We start from the raw sequence: 19,892 nt of genomic DNA, 5'->3' as shown, positions 1-19,892 counted from the left end.
ACTATTTTCTGATTTTTGTGTGCTTTATGTACCTATAAATGAGGAGTAATCATCCAGAATCTACTAAAACTGCATGTGGGAAGTTGAAATTAAAGAGGTTTGCATTAACAGTAAAGGGTGAAATTCAGCACCAATGGAAAGCAAATGGAGTTCATTTCCTAATTTAAGAGTAGCATGATGTTACGGCTCCATATGCTTTCTGCTTATGAAGCTCCCTGCATTAGCACGGTGTATTGCTTTAAAGAAGTCGTCTGCTTCCCGGGGACAATTCCAGCGAATGATATTTGTTCTTAATTGAAGGAGCAGTTTTGCTTGCTAAATGGGACAAGTTTGTTTGTGCAATATAGTGTGTAAGGGCTTTGTTTACACAGGCTGCCTGGACAGCAAAAGGCAGCCTTTTGAACAGAACCGTCAGGTAGTGCAGGCTGGTGAGATCCACGTACCACCTTTTTACTGAGCTTTGTTTTTCTGTGGTCTGCCAATACCAAATTTTACACATCAAAATCTTTTCAGTGATGCTCTAACTAAAAAGTCAAAACTCTGTTTTTAATACTGGGCTTGGCACATAATTTGGAATTTGTAAATTTGTGCTTAAATAGTGTTTTGCCTTCCTTATGAAGGAAGATGCATTTTTGAGCAATTAGTGAAACTTTGGTTTACAGAATTATAAGATAACGTTGTGGTTTTCTTCAGCATTGGCATGGCAGGCAGGGGCGAATCACAGCTAAAAAAGAAACGGTGTATTCAGGAGTCTGGTATGTGGCCTCTTGAAGAATTCAGTTTTAGTTTTATGTTATCTTGCTACCTATACGTTTCTTATTTTTTAGGAAAAAGATATGAAAAACCCAGTTTTATCTGGAGGTCTTATGCTGTAAATATTCTGACTTTGTAGCTCTGTATAACTTTGTTTTCACAGAGACTTTTAAATGTTTATTAAGCCTGTCTTTTTGTGCCTAATGACGTAGATAGAGTTCAACAAAGTGTCCAAAACAAGATTAAGGTTAATTCCTCATTAACACAAGAAAAATAGAGAACCCTTTGGGGAGTGAGACTTTTTTTTTTTCTATTTGACCAGTCTGTAATAGCCAACATACTGTAACTATTCAGACTTTTTGAATATTCTATAATTTCAGAAATTCGTTGAAACTATTTTGACGTTGGTAGTATCAATGAGATGATGCTTTTCCAAATAAGATTTCTATGCATCTACCATTCTGTATGTATGCTCCTTTTATAAGTTAGTAGTTGTTACTTGTTTAGTCTAGTATTTATTTGAAGGTACAGATATCCCCCAAAATTGGGATAGACATTTTCTAAAGGTTTTGTGAGTTTTAGTAATGATCTATAAATCAGTCATAATCTTAAAAAAATGCTTTAAATTGGTAAGTGAAAAACTTCCACATTATTTTAAAACAAATATCTATCATAAGGGAATGTTTTCAGTTTTCTTAGCTGCCATGTATTTCTTTTGTTAGAGCAGAAGTAAATTCCCTTCAGCATTGGTAGAAGAATAGGTATTTAAAATTTAAAACAAAATGCTGGTCCTTCAGAATCCCAAACAGTGTTCTGTTTTTATAAAATACGCAGCCTTTCAGGTAGGTATGATACTTAGCCTGTATATTGTACTTTCATCAGAATACCTCATAAAATCTCCTGCTAGTTTCTGTCAGTCAGTGTAGACTCCTGTAGGAGTACTACCAACTTAAATAACCACCTAATTGCTTTTACCGCTATGCAGTGAAGAGGGTGTTATAAGATCTATTACAAGATACAAAGAATAGGTTATTCTTCTGTAAATGCAAACCTGTATTTTTTATAGAGTAGCATATCGGGACTAATTGTTGGTTGTAGTAAATGTGTCTGTGTTGTCACGTTGAAGCACTTCCAGTTTCAAGTTCTGCTTCTTCGTGCACAGCAAGCGGTTCCACGGGTGAGAAAGGAAACTGCAGAACAAGTTTGGTTCCTGGATGCCAGTGAAGGCAGTAACAAAAGTTTTCTTCTGAATGAGAGCAGAACTTGCTAACTTAATAAATGACTGCATCTCATTTTCCTTAAATCGTTGCCAGAAGAGTGCAGTGAAACCTGTTTGAAACAACCTAACAGTGGACTGAGAAATCTCTTGCTTGGGAGAGGTGGTCTGTTGAGGAGAGAAAATTGTATAATTTTTACACATGAATTCTTTGTAATATGAGGGTATTAGTGGCCGTTGCAGACATTGTAACTCAAGTTTTATTTTCCTTCAGTAGGGAGTACAAAGCAAAGAACTTACACTTTGTGGTGGCCACTTCAAACAAAAGTTGTCTAATATTGTGCATTTTGTATTTTTACCCATTATTTTCTTGCTCAGTATGCCGTTTATACTGCAGTGTGTGAGACAGTTCATTTTGTGGGCTGAATATCTGCGTACATGTATTCAGATAATCTAATTCTTTTTTTCATAAAATGTATTTTTTCATAAAACTTTAAATTATATAGCAGCTGTCTACTGTTTTTGATTATTTTGTTGCCAAGCTCTAATTACTTGTACATACCATAATTCTGAAATTTAAGGAACAAAACTATACGAAGGATGTAATTGGCCTTGGTGATATTGTGGACTCAACAATAAAAGAGTTTCAAAATATATCAATCTTTATTTTATTATTAATTGAATAATATCGTCTACTAATGCTAGACCTTTCAAGAAGCACAAATCACTGAAGGCACTCTGTGTGCTTGTATGAGTGTAAAATGTTATAGAAAATCACAAGTGAGCTGTTCTGGGTTTTAAAGTTTCCCCCTGATGCTCCCCCTTTCCCCTTCCCCTCAAATCCTTACCAGCATGTAACCTACATTGAATTTTTGATATATTAGCTATTCTTCGGGTATTATTTGATTAGGTGTTAATAAGCATTATTTTAGTCAAACTGCAGATTTATTATCTGTCTTCTCCGATGGTCTATAAACTGTTTAAATGTTGTGAATTGCATGAGTATTCAGTTTTGTTCACCTCACAGGTAACTACCCATAGCTGTAATTTCCTTTTCCCTAATAGGGGATAGAGCAGGGGGGCACACAGATCACCCACAACCAGTATTTCTTAGAAAGCATTTTGTTTATCGGTCTGTTACTATTAATGTAGTTGAGCTGCTGTTATTGATAGCAGGTAGCTGTTCACACAACACGTTGACTTGCTTGCTCCCGTGGATCCCTCACGTGGATCCCATCCGTCCCTGGCTGGGGACATCGGTCGGGGGACCAGGCCAGCTCTGTGGTCCGAAGCAGAGGGTCCTACTGCACCCACCCCCAGCAGCTTTTTGCTAAGTGTTCAGGAAGTCCCTCCGTGGTCCCTTGTTTGATCAGATGTGTGTATGTAATCCTGTGGTCTTTGTAAAGAGTAGCTACCACCCTCCTGGGTGAGGTCTTGGTTATACGAGCTCTGGTTGATGCTAGCCTGTGTTGGTGGCCTTGGGCAGACTGGGCCGGACTGCGGCATCCTGAGTTTGTCAGTTCTTGTAGGTCCAACAGGATTACTGTTACTCATCTCCAGAGCTTATCCAGAGGAAACTGTTATGCATTATCTTCTTAGCAGATATGTTTCCCCTGTTCAGCTTGCTGTGTCTGTGGTAGCTGTTCCTCCGTCCATCCTATAGGTGCCTATAGAACCTCTTCACATGGGCTTGCCAGAGGGGCCCAGCATGACATGATGCCATGGTTGTTTGCATGATAGTAGCTCTTATTGGTAGCATACCCTTGCCTTCCTCACTAGCACTTAGCATTGTATTTATTTATGTTATTATTTTCAGAATTTATTTAAACTATTGTTTGAATTCATTCCAACATGTGAATATACTAGTAACAGTTAACAGATAGAAAAATAACAGTTTTGTTTCTGGTAATAAGAACAGAAGGCAAAGGCCAACTAAAATATGAATTTGTCACATCCAGTCTTTAGCTTGGCATAAATGTATGTGTTTAAACCTACAGCTTTTATAAAAGAATCTTCTTGAGAACAGATTATGGCTTTAAAACTGCTGGAATGGGTTTATGAGAATAGTTTTCATTTCTACTTAATAGCAAAATAGATTAAGTCTTGATTTTAATGTGTTTTCACAGGTATATCTTGAAAGACTTTTAACTTATGCAGAGATAGATATTTGTCCAGCAAACTGGAAGCGAATTGTACTGGGTGCAATTCTACTGGCATCCAAAGTTTGGGATGACCAGGCAGTGTGGAACGTGGATTACTGCCAGATCCTGAAAGATATCACGGTCGAAGACATGTGAGTTCAGTATGTTTATCTTTGTCAATGAATGCCAAGATCTGTGTGTATGAGGGGGACGGGAAGTTCTTTCATAAATAATATAAAGTTTTTATATCTGCGTTGTATCTAAACATGGTGGATGCTGATAGATGGCATGAGGTCTGCTTGACAGTTGCTTACATTGAAGACATGAATTATTTTTGTTTTCTGGTTGAAGTGTATTTTACCACTGGATGTTCATGCTTGGTGATGATACCTGCTGAGTATTTAAATGTATGACTTGACAAAAAATCCCACATCCAATGAGCCCGCACATGTTCACTTCAGCAACATTTACTGTTGTGCTGATTCTCCGTACAGGCAGTAGGCCAACATGGAAGGCAGGAAAAAAAGTTGTTGTCATCCTAATGACCCTTAGATGATCACCTGCTTACTTACTGCCATTATTCAAAACTAGTGCTTTGGGGTTTTGGGGTTGGTTTTTTTTTTCCCTCCCTGTATCATGCTGAATTTGTTTCCAAGATGCTGAAAGTTTAGTATTTTAACTTGCAAAGAGAAATTTGCCTTTTTCCATTGTTTTAGTCTGAGGGCATTCAGAAGTGCATATTGTAACTGCATAGAGGGTTGTGGCATCTGGCTGGATACCCCCGAGTCATATTAAGAATATATTCTAGCAGTAATAAAAAGAACTGTAATAAGAATAAATACAATTAAGAACTTAATGCTCACAAATACTAAAATGAATACTCACTTCACTAAATAGTCTAGTGCTTTTTTTGTTTGGCTGGTTAGCAGGTATTACATACATTGGCAGAAGTGCCGGGGGTTTGTATCATCTGTACGTTCAGGGCTGAGTCACATCCCACACACATTTTCCGGAGTGCCATTACCTGAGCTGCCGTGGGTGCGAGAGCGGCACTGGAAGGGCTGCACTTGGAATTTATTACTAATATTTAATTAAAGTAGTTTAGTTTCTTCTAACCTGGTAAGTCTCTTTCTCTCCCTTCTTTCCTTGGAGAGAGAGGTGGCGGAGAGCATCTGTCGTTTGTCTCGGTGGCTGGTCCAGCCCAAACCTCAACAGGGCTGTGCCACGACAGGCCACTGGAACTCGTGCATACTGGTACCCCCAGACTATATACTGGCACCCCGGTGTACTGGTGCACCCCTTTTTTTATAAGGACTAGTAACAATAAAATGATTAAAAATAAGTTTTAGTACCATATCTGTGTGTTTCAGAGCTCTTTAAGCAGAGGTGAGTATCTGTAATGAGAAGTATATAGACTCGTCTCTGCTTTAACTCACTTAAATCAGGATCGCAGTCACTGAAGAGAGGTTGTGGATGAATAAGCGCTCTGGGAGGAGGGAAGAGGGAAGGAGGGAGGTAGATCAGAATAAATGTTTATGCGGACAGAACGGTTTTTGAATCTAGGTTTGTAATCTCAAAGCAGCAAAAGGCCAGGCGTTTTCACTAAAGGAGCCCTAATTTAGGTTAATAATTTGCTGTTTGTCAGATTTATAACTGGTCTAAAAGTGATCTGTAAGGGAAAGGTTGAATGTGAGAAGTCAGCTGATTGCTTTAAATTAAGCACGCTCGTACACTGCTAGATAAGACTTATAAATTGTGAGCAGCTGTCATTGCTCAAGTATTAGACAAGTTATCTCTAAATCTTGTATTAACAAGCAATTTGTAATAAGGTAAGTTTCTTTCCTGAGTCAAAGGGAAGAACACAAAGCTTGCATTGCTGTGGTGTGCTGTAGGTACTTTCATTAGTTTGGGGGAGAATTCTCCTTTCAAATTAGAAGTGGGAAATACCACATAATGCCATTTCAGTATCTGTTTTAAAATATGTAAACTACTTTAAGGATGGTAGATGATACTTCTTTTCCTACATAACCCAGACAGAATGAGATTTTCAAAATAAAAGGGGGGTGGTATGGGCAACAAGAAGCTAAAATCAGGCCCTTCACACTTCTGTGTACAATATTATTCTGTGCAGAACAATTTGATAATGCTTCCTTGACCGTTTCAAGCATTTGCTGAATGATTTTGCTAAGCTACTTTTTCCTTGATCCTTTTCTCATGCTTTCGGGTATTTAGTGGGAGTAAGGGCCTCCCCTCCATCCACTCCTCCTCCAAGTTAAAATCTGGGAGTTTTTAAAGTTTTTCTGAAGCTGGGACATGAGCTGCAGTAGAGTGCTGAGCAGCTTGAAGCGGACTGACAGGTTTGGCTGTGCCGTGTGGCAGTATTAATCAGGAATGGTTATAAATATGAGTTTTGAAATTGCTGATTCTCAGGGCTTTTTTTGGAAGGCAGGTGATGAGGCGTACTGTGGTGTGAAAGGAAACAAAAAAAGAGGTTATTGTTTTTGACAAACACATGTGACGGTGCTGCTGTTAGAAGTTGCACTTGAGCTATATAACACCGTTACTCACGAGGCAGACCCGTGCTCCCATGTGAGCATCAGCCCTCTTTCTGCACTGCAGAGTCCCTCAGCCAAACTGTGATGAGTCCTTGTCCTCAATGATTTTAGCTTCTTAACTTTTTCTTAAAGATTTCAGGGTTCTCACAATCTGCAAAACCAGAAGCCTTTGTGGAGCCTGTGCTCTCTGTATGGTACTTGGTGATCTGGCTCGTGGGCTTTGTCTTGGGCGCTCTTTGTGAATCCTCCAGCAAAGATTTTTGGTGCTTATTGACCTGTTGTATTCCTGCTGCCAGTTTTTCCAATTTTTTTTCCTCCTAGCCCTAGTGTGGTGGATTGGATTATTTTTTTTTCTTTCTTATTTTTCAGGTAGTTGGGACAGTACAGTACTATGATTTTGAAGTGTCTGGCTCTACGTAAGACGGGGGCTTTGATTGTTTATCTCAATAAGGCAGAAAAACTGTAGGTCAAAATCTTCAGCTGCTTCAGCATAAGTGTACCTTGTAAAACATAGAATCATAGAATGGTTCAAATTGAAAGGGACCTTAAAGATCATCTAGTTCCGACCCCTCTGCTTGATAGACCAGGTTGCTCAAAGCCTTGTCCAGCCTGGCTTGAACACCTCCAGGGATGGGGCATCCACAACTTCCCTGGGCAACCTGTTTCAGTGCCTCACCACCCCATAGTGAAAATTTTTTTTCCTAATAGCTAATCTAAATCTCCCCTCTTCCAGTTTGAAGCCATTACCCTCGTCCTATCATTCCATGCCCTTGTAAAAAGTCCCCCTCCAGCCTTCTTGTAGGCCCCGTTCAGATAACTGGAAGGCCGCTATAAAGTCTCCCCGAAGTCTCCTCTTCTCCAAGCTGAACAATCCCAACTCTCTCAGCCTGTCTTCATCGGAGATTTGCTCCAGCCCTCTGATCGTCTTCATGGTGCTCCTTGGCACCTGCTCCAACAGGTCCACATCCTTTTTATGTTGGGGGCTCCAGAGCTGTATGCAATATTCCAGGTGGGGTCTCGTGAGAGCAGAGTAGAGGGGCAGAATCACTTCCCTCAACCTGCTGTCCATGCGTCTTTTGGTGCAGCCCAGGATGCGGTTGGCCTTCTGGGCTGGGATCGCACATTGCTGGCTTATGTTGAGTTTCTCATCCACCAACACCCTCAAGTCATTCTCTGTCTCAGGGCTGCTCTCAATCCATTCTCTGTCCAGACTGTGTTTGTGCATGGGATTGCCCCGGCCCGTGTGCAGGACCTTGAGTTCCTGTGTGGATTTGAGGAGTGGCCACAGGAAAGCATATGCTAAAGCAGTCTAATGTAGATGTATGGGGTAAGAAGGGTATGGTGGTTAGTTAAATTACTTTAGTTCAAATAAGACATATCTGTATTTCTTTTTTTCTTTCTCAGCTGTAGTTAGTCTGCTGAGCTAACCTTCAAATCTAGGGGATAGTAAGAATCAGAGGCTATGTGCTATTCTTAAAGATTTGGGGATGCCCTTCAAAAGAGATACAGCCAATGTCTTTCTCCATTAAAATAGGCTTTATATTATCCATTAACATAGACCTTTAGGCTTAGCTTGTGGAAAGTAAAATCTTGGCAGCATAAAGTGACATCTAAAGATAATCCTCTGTATTTATTGATAGAAGTCTTAAAATGTAATTTTTTTAATTTTGATTTTTTAAAAGCTAGAATCTTCAACAGTGTGAATTCATGCCAAAGAGTCCATATCCAGCTTTTAGATAGTCTTTTAATGTTAATTAATATTTATCATTGTGTAAACATAAAAATTTGGCAGAGAGAATGCGAAGGTAAGGAAGGGCAGTGATTTATAATGTAAGTGATGTAAGAGTAAAGAGTGAGAAGAAGAAAAATCATTCAGTGTTGAAAAACTACTGTACCAGTACTTTTTATCTTCAGATCTTTCCTCTTCTGTTGTGAACTGCCTGCACATTCCTTGCACACTTAGACTGCAGTCAAAATGTAACTTAAATGCAATATCATAGTCGGTCAATACCTGCTGGTAACACAGCTATGCAGTCCCTATACTCCTCAGCAAACATGCAGCGTTTACCACCCAGTTATTTTTTATTTCTTGAAATCACTGTTCTGAATATATCATATGTCCCTGTATAAGTAATATGTAGGATGTCTAGTTACCATGCAATTTACGACAATTTCCAGTCCTTTAATTTTGTTGATTTGCTTATTTCTTAACATACTTTTTAATGTGCTGGTGTAGGTAATAATGTATTGCTATACCAAAGCTTTCATGGGGTGGGAGCTCAAATAGCAGCTCTGTTCTTATTAGGTATTTTGATAAACACATTTGTTTTAGGTACTGAAAAACAAGTGATCACCACTGTGAATTTTGATTGCGTGTCCTAGGGAAAAATTGCTCCTTTGCGGTCATAAAGAAAGATATGACAGTATGCTGAAAAATTCAGGTTTTCCACGACTAGTTTTAAATGATTCATTATGAAAGGCTGAAGAGAGTAAATAAGTTCTCCAGTAATTTAGGTGTTAGCGTAATTTGCAGCATTTATGAGAGATGACTGACAAATTTAGGGCATGTCTGCATTTTGTGTTTGAATAGCTGTGTGTGCAGATCCACCTAGTGGAGGTACGGCAGAAACTGCAGGAAAATGTTTTTCCCTGCTAGCTTTTCTTTCCCGGATTGTCTTAGCTAAACTGATAAAGGTGCCCTTCCTCGAGCAAAAGTTTGTGTCCGGGTTTGACTGGCATTGCAGGAGCAGCTGGGAGGTGCGGCATCTTCCATATTCCTCACTGGCGTACATGTGCCAATAGAACTTGGTAGACGAGGTCAAACCTTAGGCTAGGATAATTGCGTCTGGCAAGAATAAGAAATGAACTTGGTATATACCATTTGCAATTTAAAGTGCATTACATTCAGAATGCACAGTCTGAAATATGTTTTCACATTTATCTCCTTTCTACAGGAATGAGCTGGAACGCCAGTTTCTTGAGCTGTTGCAGTTCAATATTAATGTTCCCTCCAGCGTTTATGCCAAGTATTATTTTGATTTGCGTTCCCTGGCAGAAGCGAATAACCTGAGTTTTCCTTTGGAACCACTCAGCAGGGACAGGGCATATAAACTTGAGGTAAGACACTTTCTTTTTAGATTGCTCAGACTTGAATATATGGGGGGGGTTGGAATTTTCGCATTGTTTCTCCCTTCTCCCATCTCTTCCCAAATATTCGCATCAGATATTAGGATATCACGTGCCCCAGTTTCCATAACTGTTTTGTTTGTACTTTGGGAATTCATGGATGTGGGGACAGCTGTTTGGCCTGATTTGCTTCATACCTTGTCTTACTTTCCATTTCTTTTTCAGTTCCAGTTGGCTAAATTGGCCTTGTGAAAATACCCACAAGTTTTATAATGACTCGGTTCACAGTCTGATTTTGTGTGTTTGTTTGGTTTCTTAAAACTGATTATCCACCTAAGGGACAGGATATTAACAAGTATTGCTGAAAATAATTATTCTATGTGCTTGGTAACTGCTACTGCTCCACTTCACGTGGATCCAAGTCTGTTATCTCTTGTGGTATTTTTCTCAGTCATGGGAAAATCGAAATGAGCACACGTCTTCAGTGAATAAATCATGAATGCTTATGAGACCTGAATATACCATGTGCAGAAAGCTCTACGTTGGATGGTCTGGACCAGCAAAATGCAGGGCACTGAATTCCCACAGACACAGGAAGGATTTAAAATCGCCTGACAATTGTGGGCACTTTCAATACTGGAGTATTTTTTTCTTGAGCTTTCTGATGTGAAGCTTTTCAAATAAGGGCATTCTTGCCTGAGTGTGTACACATTTTGTTACTAAATTTGAAATTGTCATTAGATGCTAACTGCTTTTAACATGGCACGTCTTTAATTACATAACAGCTTTGCACTGGAGGTTGTTTGCCTGTGGGTTAGGGTGAGCTTTGCGTGTTCTGAAACTCCTAGCGCTCCTGTAAAACAGGCAGGCAGTACTATACACGGGTTTGTGGGGGGAAGTGGTGCGTGGGAAGGTTAATTGACTTGTTTGTGACTGTAATGGGAACAGAAGGTGGTGGAGAAGGAATCAAAGATTTCACTAAAGTTGTATTTTGCATTCTTTCTAAATATTCTTTCTAAATTTCGCAGATAGCTCCAATACGAATGCAACTTCATTCTCTGTATGGAGCGTCATGTAAATTTGCATCAGATTTTGTTTCTGTTGAAGGGAATTAAAAAAAATAATCATTGGGATTCTAATCTTAAATTAAAGATGTCGTTTATTAAGTTATTAGATGGTGGGTTTTGATAAAAAGTGCCATTACATATATTAAAATTGAGTTAATTGCTTTTTGAAGGGAATTTAGTACACAGTGTTTCCCAACACTGTCAGTCTATATTGCAGAGAATGTATAACAGTGGGTTACGAATGACAGTAACAATGATAGCTCCTAATACCTTGCAAGACAAGCAAATAGGAAATGACTGTAAATACCCAGAGAATACTGATGGTTCTTCTGTACTAACTAAAGAGAATGCATATTTAAAAAGAAATAATGGATTATTTTATTTAAATAAATCCGTATTATTCAAATTTTTTCATGTTGGGGCTGCTTTCTGCAGCTAGCAGAAGTTGGCTGTGAAGTAACCCTGCTCGCCAAAGAGGATGTCTTCAGGGAAGAGGACGAGTATGTGCCGTGAAACCACCTTGGTCTAACAGCTCCTTGTCCCTGTTCTGTGTCCAGAAGGAAGGGAACATGATGGGAACTGCCTCGTTCCCTGGCAATACTTGGTTGTCATTAGTGTGCCCTTGAAAGTAGTTGACAGCATAAATTATAGCCTAGTTCCTTGAGCACAGTTAAGCATTTAGCATGCCAAGAGTTGTCAAAATGCATCTGCAGCACTTTTCTAGGTGCCTCATGTGCTGTTCAGCTCAGAGTTCTCTGTTTTTAAAACAGTTGCCTCAATTGTCAAGTGGAGTAGATGTAGTACCACACAGGCTGTGATATTTTTGGTACAGAGAGAAAAGCTGCAGTCTCTGATGAAAGACAACAGACTCATAGCGAATGTGCGTATGCAGTGGAAGGATTTGCCTTGTCTGGTAAACTGGAAGGACATCGCTCAGTCCGAAGATTTAAAAAAACTTATTTACTGGCATTTGAGATCACGAAAGGTCTTACGTAGAGAAATAGCTATAACACATCTTTGCTACTTCTGCATTTTCAACCTATTTTATGTATCTAAAGCAGGAGTATTAGATCTGGCACGGCAGAATCTGCATTGCTCTTTCTGCAAATATCAGGTTGACATACCTTGATGAAAAAAAAAACCACAAACCAAGGACAAGGCTAATAAATACTCTTCCTCATCAAATGGAAACGCTGGACAAGATCCATCAGCTTAGAGGTGTTATAAGATGTTACAGTACTTGTTAAAAATGACATCACTTTCTGAAGCATCTGCAGTGGATGTTTTTCCTTATTTAGTGTTCCCACAATTGACACTTAAGAAGCAGCTTTGTCTTTTCAATGACTAAATGAAAGTAATTTTTTCTTACTTTTCATCAGCCTGGGGCCTAAAGGTGTCCTGAATTTGTTATACCACTCCACCTAGTAGCCAGAAACCATTTTCATAATCCCTCTTCCCCCCCCGCCCCCTTGCATTTTTAACATGCAAGTTAAAAATGGCAAATAACCTTTCATTAGATCATCCAGTCTGTCCACCTGCCGATGCTGTTTGTTCCGACCAGCATATGTTGTAGTGTGTTTTCTCCTTCCTTTTAATTATGTCAAATGTCAAGGCTTCCTTTGCTTCTCCTGAGAACTATTTTCTAATATGTGAGATTTTTCTGCCAGGGAGGTTGTTGGAATCCAACCTTAATCCACTATTTTGTAATTTCCTACTCTCGCACCTGGTTATTCTCCTGTGTGCTGAGCTAAATATGAGTCAGCTTCTGCTCTTTGGGGTAAGTCCACGAAACGTGCCTGCCCTATTTCTGCTTGTGATCTTAGCACCGTGCTCGTTTCAGGGCTAGATTTTGTAAGAGCATTTGTTAGTGCACTCCCAGTTTAACTGACTATATGTTATCTGAGCTTTTTATTGTTAGGATAGTGCTTGAGCCCATAGTTCAAACCTTTTGATCTAAGTGCTGTATTTTCTTGACCCTAAAGAGGTACAGTCCCACAGATCAAACAGACAAAAAAGAGGAGGAAAATAATGTAAGTTCCAAGTACAGAAGTGTCTTTATATCCCTCCAGCTTCCCACTGTCGCAGTGATTGATTGCAATCCTGCGTGTTTTGTATGTTCAGAACCCTCTTAGCCAAGAAGCGAAGGGAGAGCAAAACTCCCCTGCTCTTTTGTCAGGAGTAATGCCAATGTTCTTCTTTTTATTCTCCGTAAGATAAGCAGAACCCCCATCATCACAGCTTCTAGTTGTTCCAGTGATCTTTTTTTCTTTTTTTTTTTTTTTCCTTTCTTACTTTTTCCTTATATATAGTCCTTCCTGACTTAGTGCTGTCTGTCCCTGCTGAGTTCTCTCTGGTTTGTCCCTTTTCGGGGCTGTTGCAGGACCCACAGTTGTGCGCCTTTGTGCATGCCCAGCAGTGAGGCCATAGCCAGCCCCGCGGCTTTCCTGCTCTGCGCAAACATGTGCACGCAGCCAACGTTTACACTACTACTACTACTACTACTATTGCCTTTCTCCCCCCTCCTTTCTCCTTACCTGTCCCTTTCACCAGCGACAAAGTCTCGTCTGGAGTCATATAACTCAGCAGAGGAACTGACTTCTGTATGCATATATATAATGGAAGAATATATACATATATGCATTTTTCTAGCTGATTACAGATGTTACAGTCAGTCCAACAAAATTTCACATGATTCTGTTTTCTGTTTTTAAGAACGTTTTGATTTCGTGTGAGAAATGGTCCCTTGCAACTGTCAAAAACTGGTTCATTTTCCTCACAATAAAAACAACAGAAATATCAGATAACAGAAAAGTGTTTATAAGATATTTGGGTTTATTTTAACTGAAGGATAATAATAAATATTTACATTTTTTTGCTTTTTGTCTTATTTCCCCATATGTTATGCTGAAGTTGACTAACTAACTTGCCAAATAGGCTCCAAATACCAATTTTGTAAATTATTTGCAAATGAAGAGGCATCTTTAGATACAGGATTGCCTTAAACAGCAGTCAGTGTGTTTATTATCCATATGATTAATCACCAGAGACTAGAGATGCCAAATATTAAGTCCTGCTTCCAAGCAAAATTTCATTTTGTCTGACCATGTGCCAGAACAGAAATTTTCCTGTGAAACAGGCAATTTTGAAGTGATTACCTTCTCTGGCTGTTTGATGCCTAAGCTAATAGCCTGATTTGGCAGCTGAAAGAAGCTGAGCTCAACCTCAGTACACCTATTTGCCAAGCCGTGCCTTGGCACATTATTTCATGATTAAATGCTTTTCGTCTGTTGGATTTTAAATCCGATTGAATTGCATAAACCATTGAGTCCATTGAGTTCCTGGTTAAATTAAATAAAATGTTATTAAGTAGTTTTAAGTGAGTTACGTTATGGTCTGCAAAGCAATGGGAATATTTACTTTTATTCTGTTGTTCTCTTCATTTTCACCAAGAAAGAAACTGTTTGGGAATGGTCTTAACAAAAGTAAATTCAGTTTCCAACTAAAAATTAGCAGCTGGTTTCTTGTTGGTGGAGGTGGGTTTTGTGTTGTTTTACTTTTTTTTTTTTTTTTTTTTAGTTTAACCATGCTTTGTCTTGACCAAAGCATGCTTTGGCTTGACCAAAGCGTTAGGTGAACTTGCTGTCAGATGCCTGAGTTGTGTGCTTCTGTCATAGCTGCTTCTGGTCTTCGCAGGACAATTAAAATTAAAGGGCTCTTCACTGCTACAACTTGCTGTGCTACGGAAGTAAAGATTGAGAGAGAAAATGGCCAGTGGAGTCAGGCTGTTTATTTGTATTGCCTTGTTTTATAATCAAACACTTGTACTGGTTTTGTTTGTATAACGCTTTTCATTAAACATCCTATCTTAAGACACCACTTAGAAGCATTCCTGAGTAAATAAAAATACTTGTTTAGTTCATTATATTTTTTAATTTGACCTTGAGTACTCCTTGCAGTGAACTTTCTCTGCAGTTCTCTGCGTTTGATGGCCAGAGTTAACATCCCTACTGATGCCAACCATAGCCTGTCCCACCCCTGTGAACTCTAATAGAACATGCTATTTTAGGGCACAGTATATTTGTGCATATGAGGTCCATAATAAATATTTGGTTTAAACTCAGCTAAAAACAGTAGAAGAAACATAAAATGTTAGCTGCAGTGCAGTATGATAGGAGTTAACATTTGAATAATGTTTCTCTCTCTCTTCAAAAAGTGTTTAATATTTCTATGTATTTTAATGCAAATTAAATTATTTTGAATATGAGTTACGTTTCTCACTGGCACCTATAAGATAGCCTGATCACATAGAAATCACTGTCTCCTTCCGAAAGGCAAGTAAACATCAGCCCTGTAAGCAAAGCAGGGCGAGTATTCTGCCAGACCATTTCTCAGTGGAGAAAAATATAATTACTACAAGACTTTTTAGGAAATAAAAAAATTAAGAGCCGTCCTCTTTATAAATTCTACAAGCATACTTACAATCTCTATAATTGTTTTATTAAGTTTTTCACAATTTTTCGCCAATGAAATGCTATGTGTGAGTTACCATATAGCAGTGGGTAAGCATTGTCAGCTACCTCGGTGAGATTTGTGGTGGTTAACCTGAAAGGAAGAGGCTTGGAATACGCTCGCCGACTCCTTCAGAAGCGGCTGCAGAGGGCGATGCAATGGCAGTGTGTTTCTTTCTTTTAAGATCAATGAAATGAGTAAGAGGATTTGGGGAGAAGCTCTTCACGTGTTTTGCTTAATGAAGTGACTTTTTGCAATTCTACCTATAATTAGAAATCTACGTTTATTTTTATTTTACCTGTACAGCTGTGGTCAATGCAACTGAAGTTTTTTCGTTCTTTTGTCTTGCAGGCCATTTCCCGCTTGTGTGAAGATAAATATAAGGACTTCAGGAAAGCAGCAAAGAAACGGTCAGTCAGTGCTGACAATCTGACTGTGGTTAGATGGTCCCCTGCTATTATCTCCTAACAGAGGAGACTGGAATATTCCTACGGACGTACTGTTTCATCCATCCATTTTTCGGGGGAGTGGGCTGGGGGTGGGGGGGGGGGATAAAGAAAAAAAGACTTGTGATTTTTTTATTTTTAAATCTGTCGAGCTGCCTTTACAGTGCCTCCCCATTGTGTAGCACACGAGTAAAACACCTAGTGGAAGGAGAAATGGAGAAATCGGTGTTCAGGAGAGAACGTGGGCAACAAGTTTTTTCTCACTTTCGCTAACAGCTTTACCCTTTTTATGAGGAAACGGCAAATCAGGTGCTTGGAAGAAGAAACAAAAAAAATGAAGTAGAGGCAGAAAAGTCTTTAAGAACTGTGCCATTTTCTAATATGCTGTACTCATGAAGAGAAACGGCAGCATGAAAACAAACCATGTAGTCAGATGACTGTGCACTAGAGGAACGATGTTGGGAGAGTTCCATCCTAAAGGTTTCTCTTACTTTGTTTTTTATTTTCTGTTGGTTTTTTGCGTTCCTTATTGCTGCTTCCCAGGATAAATTCTTCCCCTTGCACAGCAGCAAATACGAAGTCTGTATTTACAGTAGCACAAGCCCCTGAATAAATAGCGTTGGGTTTTTTCATTGCACTTTTCTCTGTAAGCTGTCTTATTAGCATTATTCTTCATAACTATTATGGATATGTTATATTTCTTGTATGCCTTTTATTGTATTTCAAAAGAGAGAACTTGACCATAGTGCTGAACCAAAAGTGTGTACAGGGATCAGAAGGTCTTCGTAATTTCATGATGTGTTTTATTTATAGTATACTTGGGTGCGTGTGCCTTCCTGAGTTCTTGGAATCCTTTATTTTTCCTTAATATAAAGATACGGTTATTAAAGTATTCAGATGATGATGATAAGATTTGGGCCAAATCGCTGAAATTTGCAACAGATCTTGTGATCCTTTTTGCAGATTTTCATAGCATTAGGAAGTTTAGCAGAATTCATTTTGAGGGAGATTTTTTTTTTTTGTATGGCCTGACTAGTTCATTCCTTCACCTCCAGGTCCATTGTTGCAAGCAATATTCTCAATTTTTATATGTTTACTTTAAATCAAAGTGAGTCTGTTTGTATAAAATAAAAAATAATAAAAAAAAATTGTTCCGGTGAGAAGGCCTGTGAAGAGCAGAATGGAAATCTTAACGAGGTATTTGTCACAAGCAGATTTGATTTTGAAGCTAAAATACAAACCCTGATGTTTTTCAGCATAGGTGCTTATAGAAATTAAAAGTAACCAAACCGTGAAAATAATTTTCAACTCGAGTTATTAAGCTCTTCTGTTGTTGTTACTAGTTCCCTCTTCCTGTAGCTGTTGTCCCCTTGGAATTGTAAGAACCTTTTATAGAAAATAACTTGTCAGTGTAAGCGTATTTGCTTTATAACGCCCCAGGGTGATTCCTGCCCTCCCCCCCCTCCCCTTTTTTCTTTCGCACAGTTTAGAAAGATATAGCTGAAAACTCTCAGTTCCCTGAACTCCTTTCTTTGCGACTATCACTGAAATGAATGGCAACAGACGTCCCTGATTTATGCACTACTGTGGTAAACCATAAAGATTCCATATTTGTTTTATTAAGCCCTATGGGCTTGTAGCAAACCGAGGGGCCCAGAGATGCGCACTTGACTTCCAGTGCAATGCTAATTGGATGCCTGCGGGCGGAGAGGCACTGACAGGGTTGAAGTAGTAATACCAAACAGTTTTCTGTTAACTTTCTCATGTGATTTGTGTAGTTCGAGACATGAAGGTTTTGTCCATAAATTCTCCTGAGCTCCTTTGGGCCTTTAAAATAATCTAATTCCCATCACTTCTTGTTGTGCCAATACATCGGAACTGTGAGTATCCAAGTCCATTTTTCCCTTGAACATGGAATGTAAAGAAAGTGTTTATAACAATACAAATGCAAGTTCCATCATTTGAAACCTCTTTACAGATAGTATCAAAAGGAACATTTTCAGAGCATTTGAAATTCATCCTTTATAAGCATAAATTTAGGCTTTAAAATATGTAAAATATTTTGATTTATCGACACTTTGCTAAACTATTTCCCATTTAACTTGATATCAGGAACATTGGGTTTATCCATTTCTGCGTGATAGAGATATGAACTTGGGATTATGTAAAGATCTCAATGCATCTACTCTAATTTTTGTGAAGTTTATTAAACTACTTTAAAGATTGTATAGTCTATTTATTGTATGTATGTACATACAGTCTGATACTTTAAAAAGTGGATTCCGTAAAACCTGGCTCAGTCTTGTTTAGACTCTTGAATATCGTTTTAGCCTTGTGCACTGGACTCTACCTCTGTATAGGAGAATTTTCCATATTCTTAATTAGTACTGATTCTGTGATTAACTTGGTTATGTTTCTTGCACTAAGAATTAAAAAAAAAATCTGCTGTAAGTGTGGATTTTTTCTTTAGTTTAAATTTTGCTGTGTGAATCCTTTACATTTAGATGGATGTTTCTTTCCCTCATGGTTTTAGAATAATTCTTTGCTTTATCTTCTGGTTTGTTCCAGGGTTGCCAAAAAACGCAGTACCTGTCAGTAAATCTTAATGAGTGTCTTTTGTTTGCAAGGTATTCTATACCATGTAATTAAAAATGAAATAATATTTAGGATTATGTTGTGTTTAGTGGAGTTTTTTAAGCATTACTGTATGGAAAATGCCATTGCAAGGCTAGAGAATCACCTGGGGTGTGAGAAGGGAAGAGAACCAAATAGTGTTTTAATTAACAGCACAAATACATTGTGGTTTTCATTTCAGAACCTGAAACTAAACTTGCTGTAAATGTTTTCCGGATTAAGGTTTTCATTATTATTATTTCATTATTATTATTATTATTCGGCTCAGAAATGAAAAGGTGTAGGAGACGTAATAAACCTGTCCCTTCAAGCATCATTGTCTTAATGAATTGTTTTTATATGTTGAGCCAGTGAGCCATTCGTTTGGTCATTTCTGCATTGGTAATTGGATAAATATTTGAAAAAGCCATCTTGTAAGGCTTGTAAGCCATTCGTGCATCCCTCTGCAGCCAGAGATGTTCCCCTAATTCCTCTTTCCATCTGCAGACATGTTTATTTTTTTTTAATATTTCATTTTTTGTCAATGGTATATAACATTTCAATTTTTTGTCAGTGATATATATAATTCTGACAGACACTGTTCTTTGGGACTGAGAACATGGAGTCATGTGATAAAGTGCAAAAAGAAGAAAAAAGTCAAATCACCTTTTCCACCTTTCACAAACACTGTCAGTCTTTCAAATGATACGTTTTCTGTTGCTAAAAACATACAAAATCCTGTCCCATACTAGGGTAATGGTATCCTTTTTAATAATTGTATTTTTTATTTATCTTTACTTATCTTTTTTCTTTGAGAGAGAGCGAGCAGCATATATCGCTTAGTTTCACTTAGCTTATTTGGCTTAGTTTACGTGTAAACTAAAAACATGGTGGAAATACTGTTTACGTTTATGGAGTCTTAGTTCAGACTTTGTTTTTTAACACCTCTTTCTCGACTTCCTAGCTTTCCTAATGCCAGAAAACTTAGATACAACCTAAAGATTAGAAGTGGCGAAAACCTCATCAGAAAAGGGTGATGGTGTATTGGTGTCACGACGTGACATCTGGTAGTGTTGACTATATATAAAAATAGCAGTATGTGGGAGGGGATAGGGGAATCGAAAGGGCAGAACCAGAAAAAAAACAAAGCCTTAACAGCTGAAGCAACAAATTATTTACAGTTGTCTTTTGTTGGTAACGAACATGGCATTTTCCAAGGACATGTTTGAACTACTTAACTGAAGTGCTGCGCATCTACTGCAGACTCTTCTTGTGCTCTGCTTCTGTGTGGTCTTCATAAGGAAGTCCCTCAGCCTCGCTTTTAGCACTTTCCTCACTCCTGTTTTGAACACATTTCTTTAATCAGAACATTTTTTTTACTTGAATTGACAGTTGTTGGAAACATCTGCTTAGTTCTGCAGTGGAGCGCCCACTTAGTGTCTCTAACAGGTTCTGAGAAAACAACT

At 38.5% G+C, this 19,892-nt stretch overlaps 1 protein-coding gene across 4 annotated transcripts in view; it reads left to right on the top strand.

Moving 5' to 3' along the window:
• Positions 1 to 16,548, top strand: part of CCNY (cyclin Y) — a gene marked incomplete at its 5' end in the record, with an annotated part of 126,889 nt that extends 110,341 nt beyond the window's left edge. For all 4 annotated transcript variants that reach the window (XM_082479064.1, XM_082479063.1, XM_082479062.1 and 1 more), the window contains 3 exons: positions 4,096 to 4,262; positions 9,620 to 9,782; positions 15,719 to 16,548. In XM_082479064.1, coding sequence (XP_082335190.1) covers positions 4,096 to 4,262; positions 9,620 to 9,782; positions 15,719 to 15,835 — 447 coding nt within the window. In that variant the 3' untranslated portion in view covers positions 15,836 to 16,548. The remainder of the gene's footprint in view (positions 1 to 4,095; positions 4,263 to 9,619; positions 9,783 to 15,718) is intronic.
• Between the last annotated feature and the right edge of the window lie 3,344 nt (positions 16,549 to 19,892).

The sequence above is a fragment of the Vanellus vanellus genome (assembly GCF_965231255.1).
Source record: "Vanellus vanellus genome assembly, chromosome: 2".
Classification (NCBI taxonomy): domain Eukaryota; kingdom Metazoa; phylum Chordata; class Aves; order Charadriiformes; family Charadriidae; genus Vanellus; species Vanellus vanellus.
Note: the sequence above shows the minus strand (reverse complement) of the source record. Positions and strands in the feature narration are given on the sequence as shown.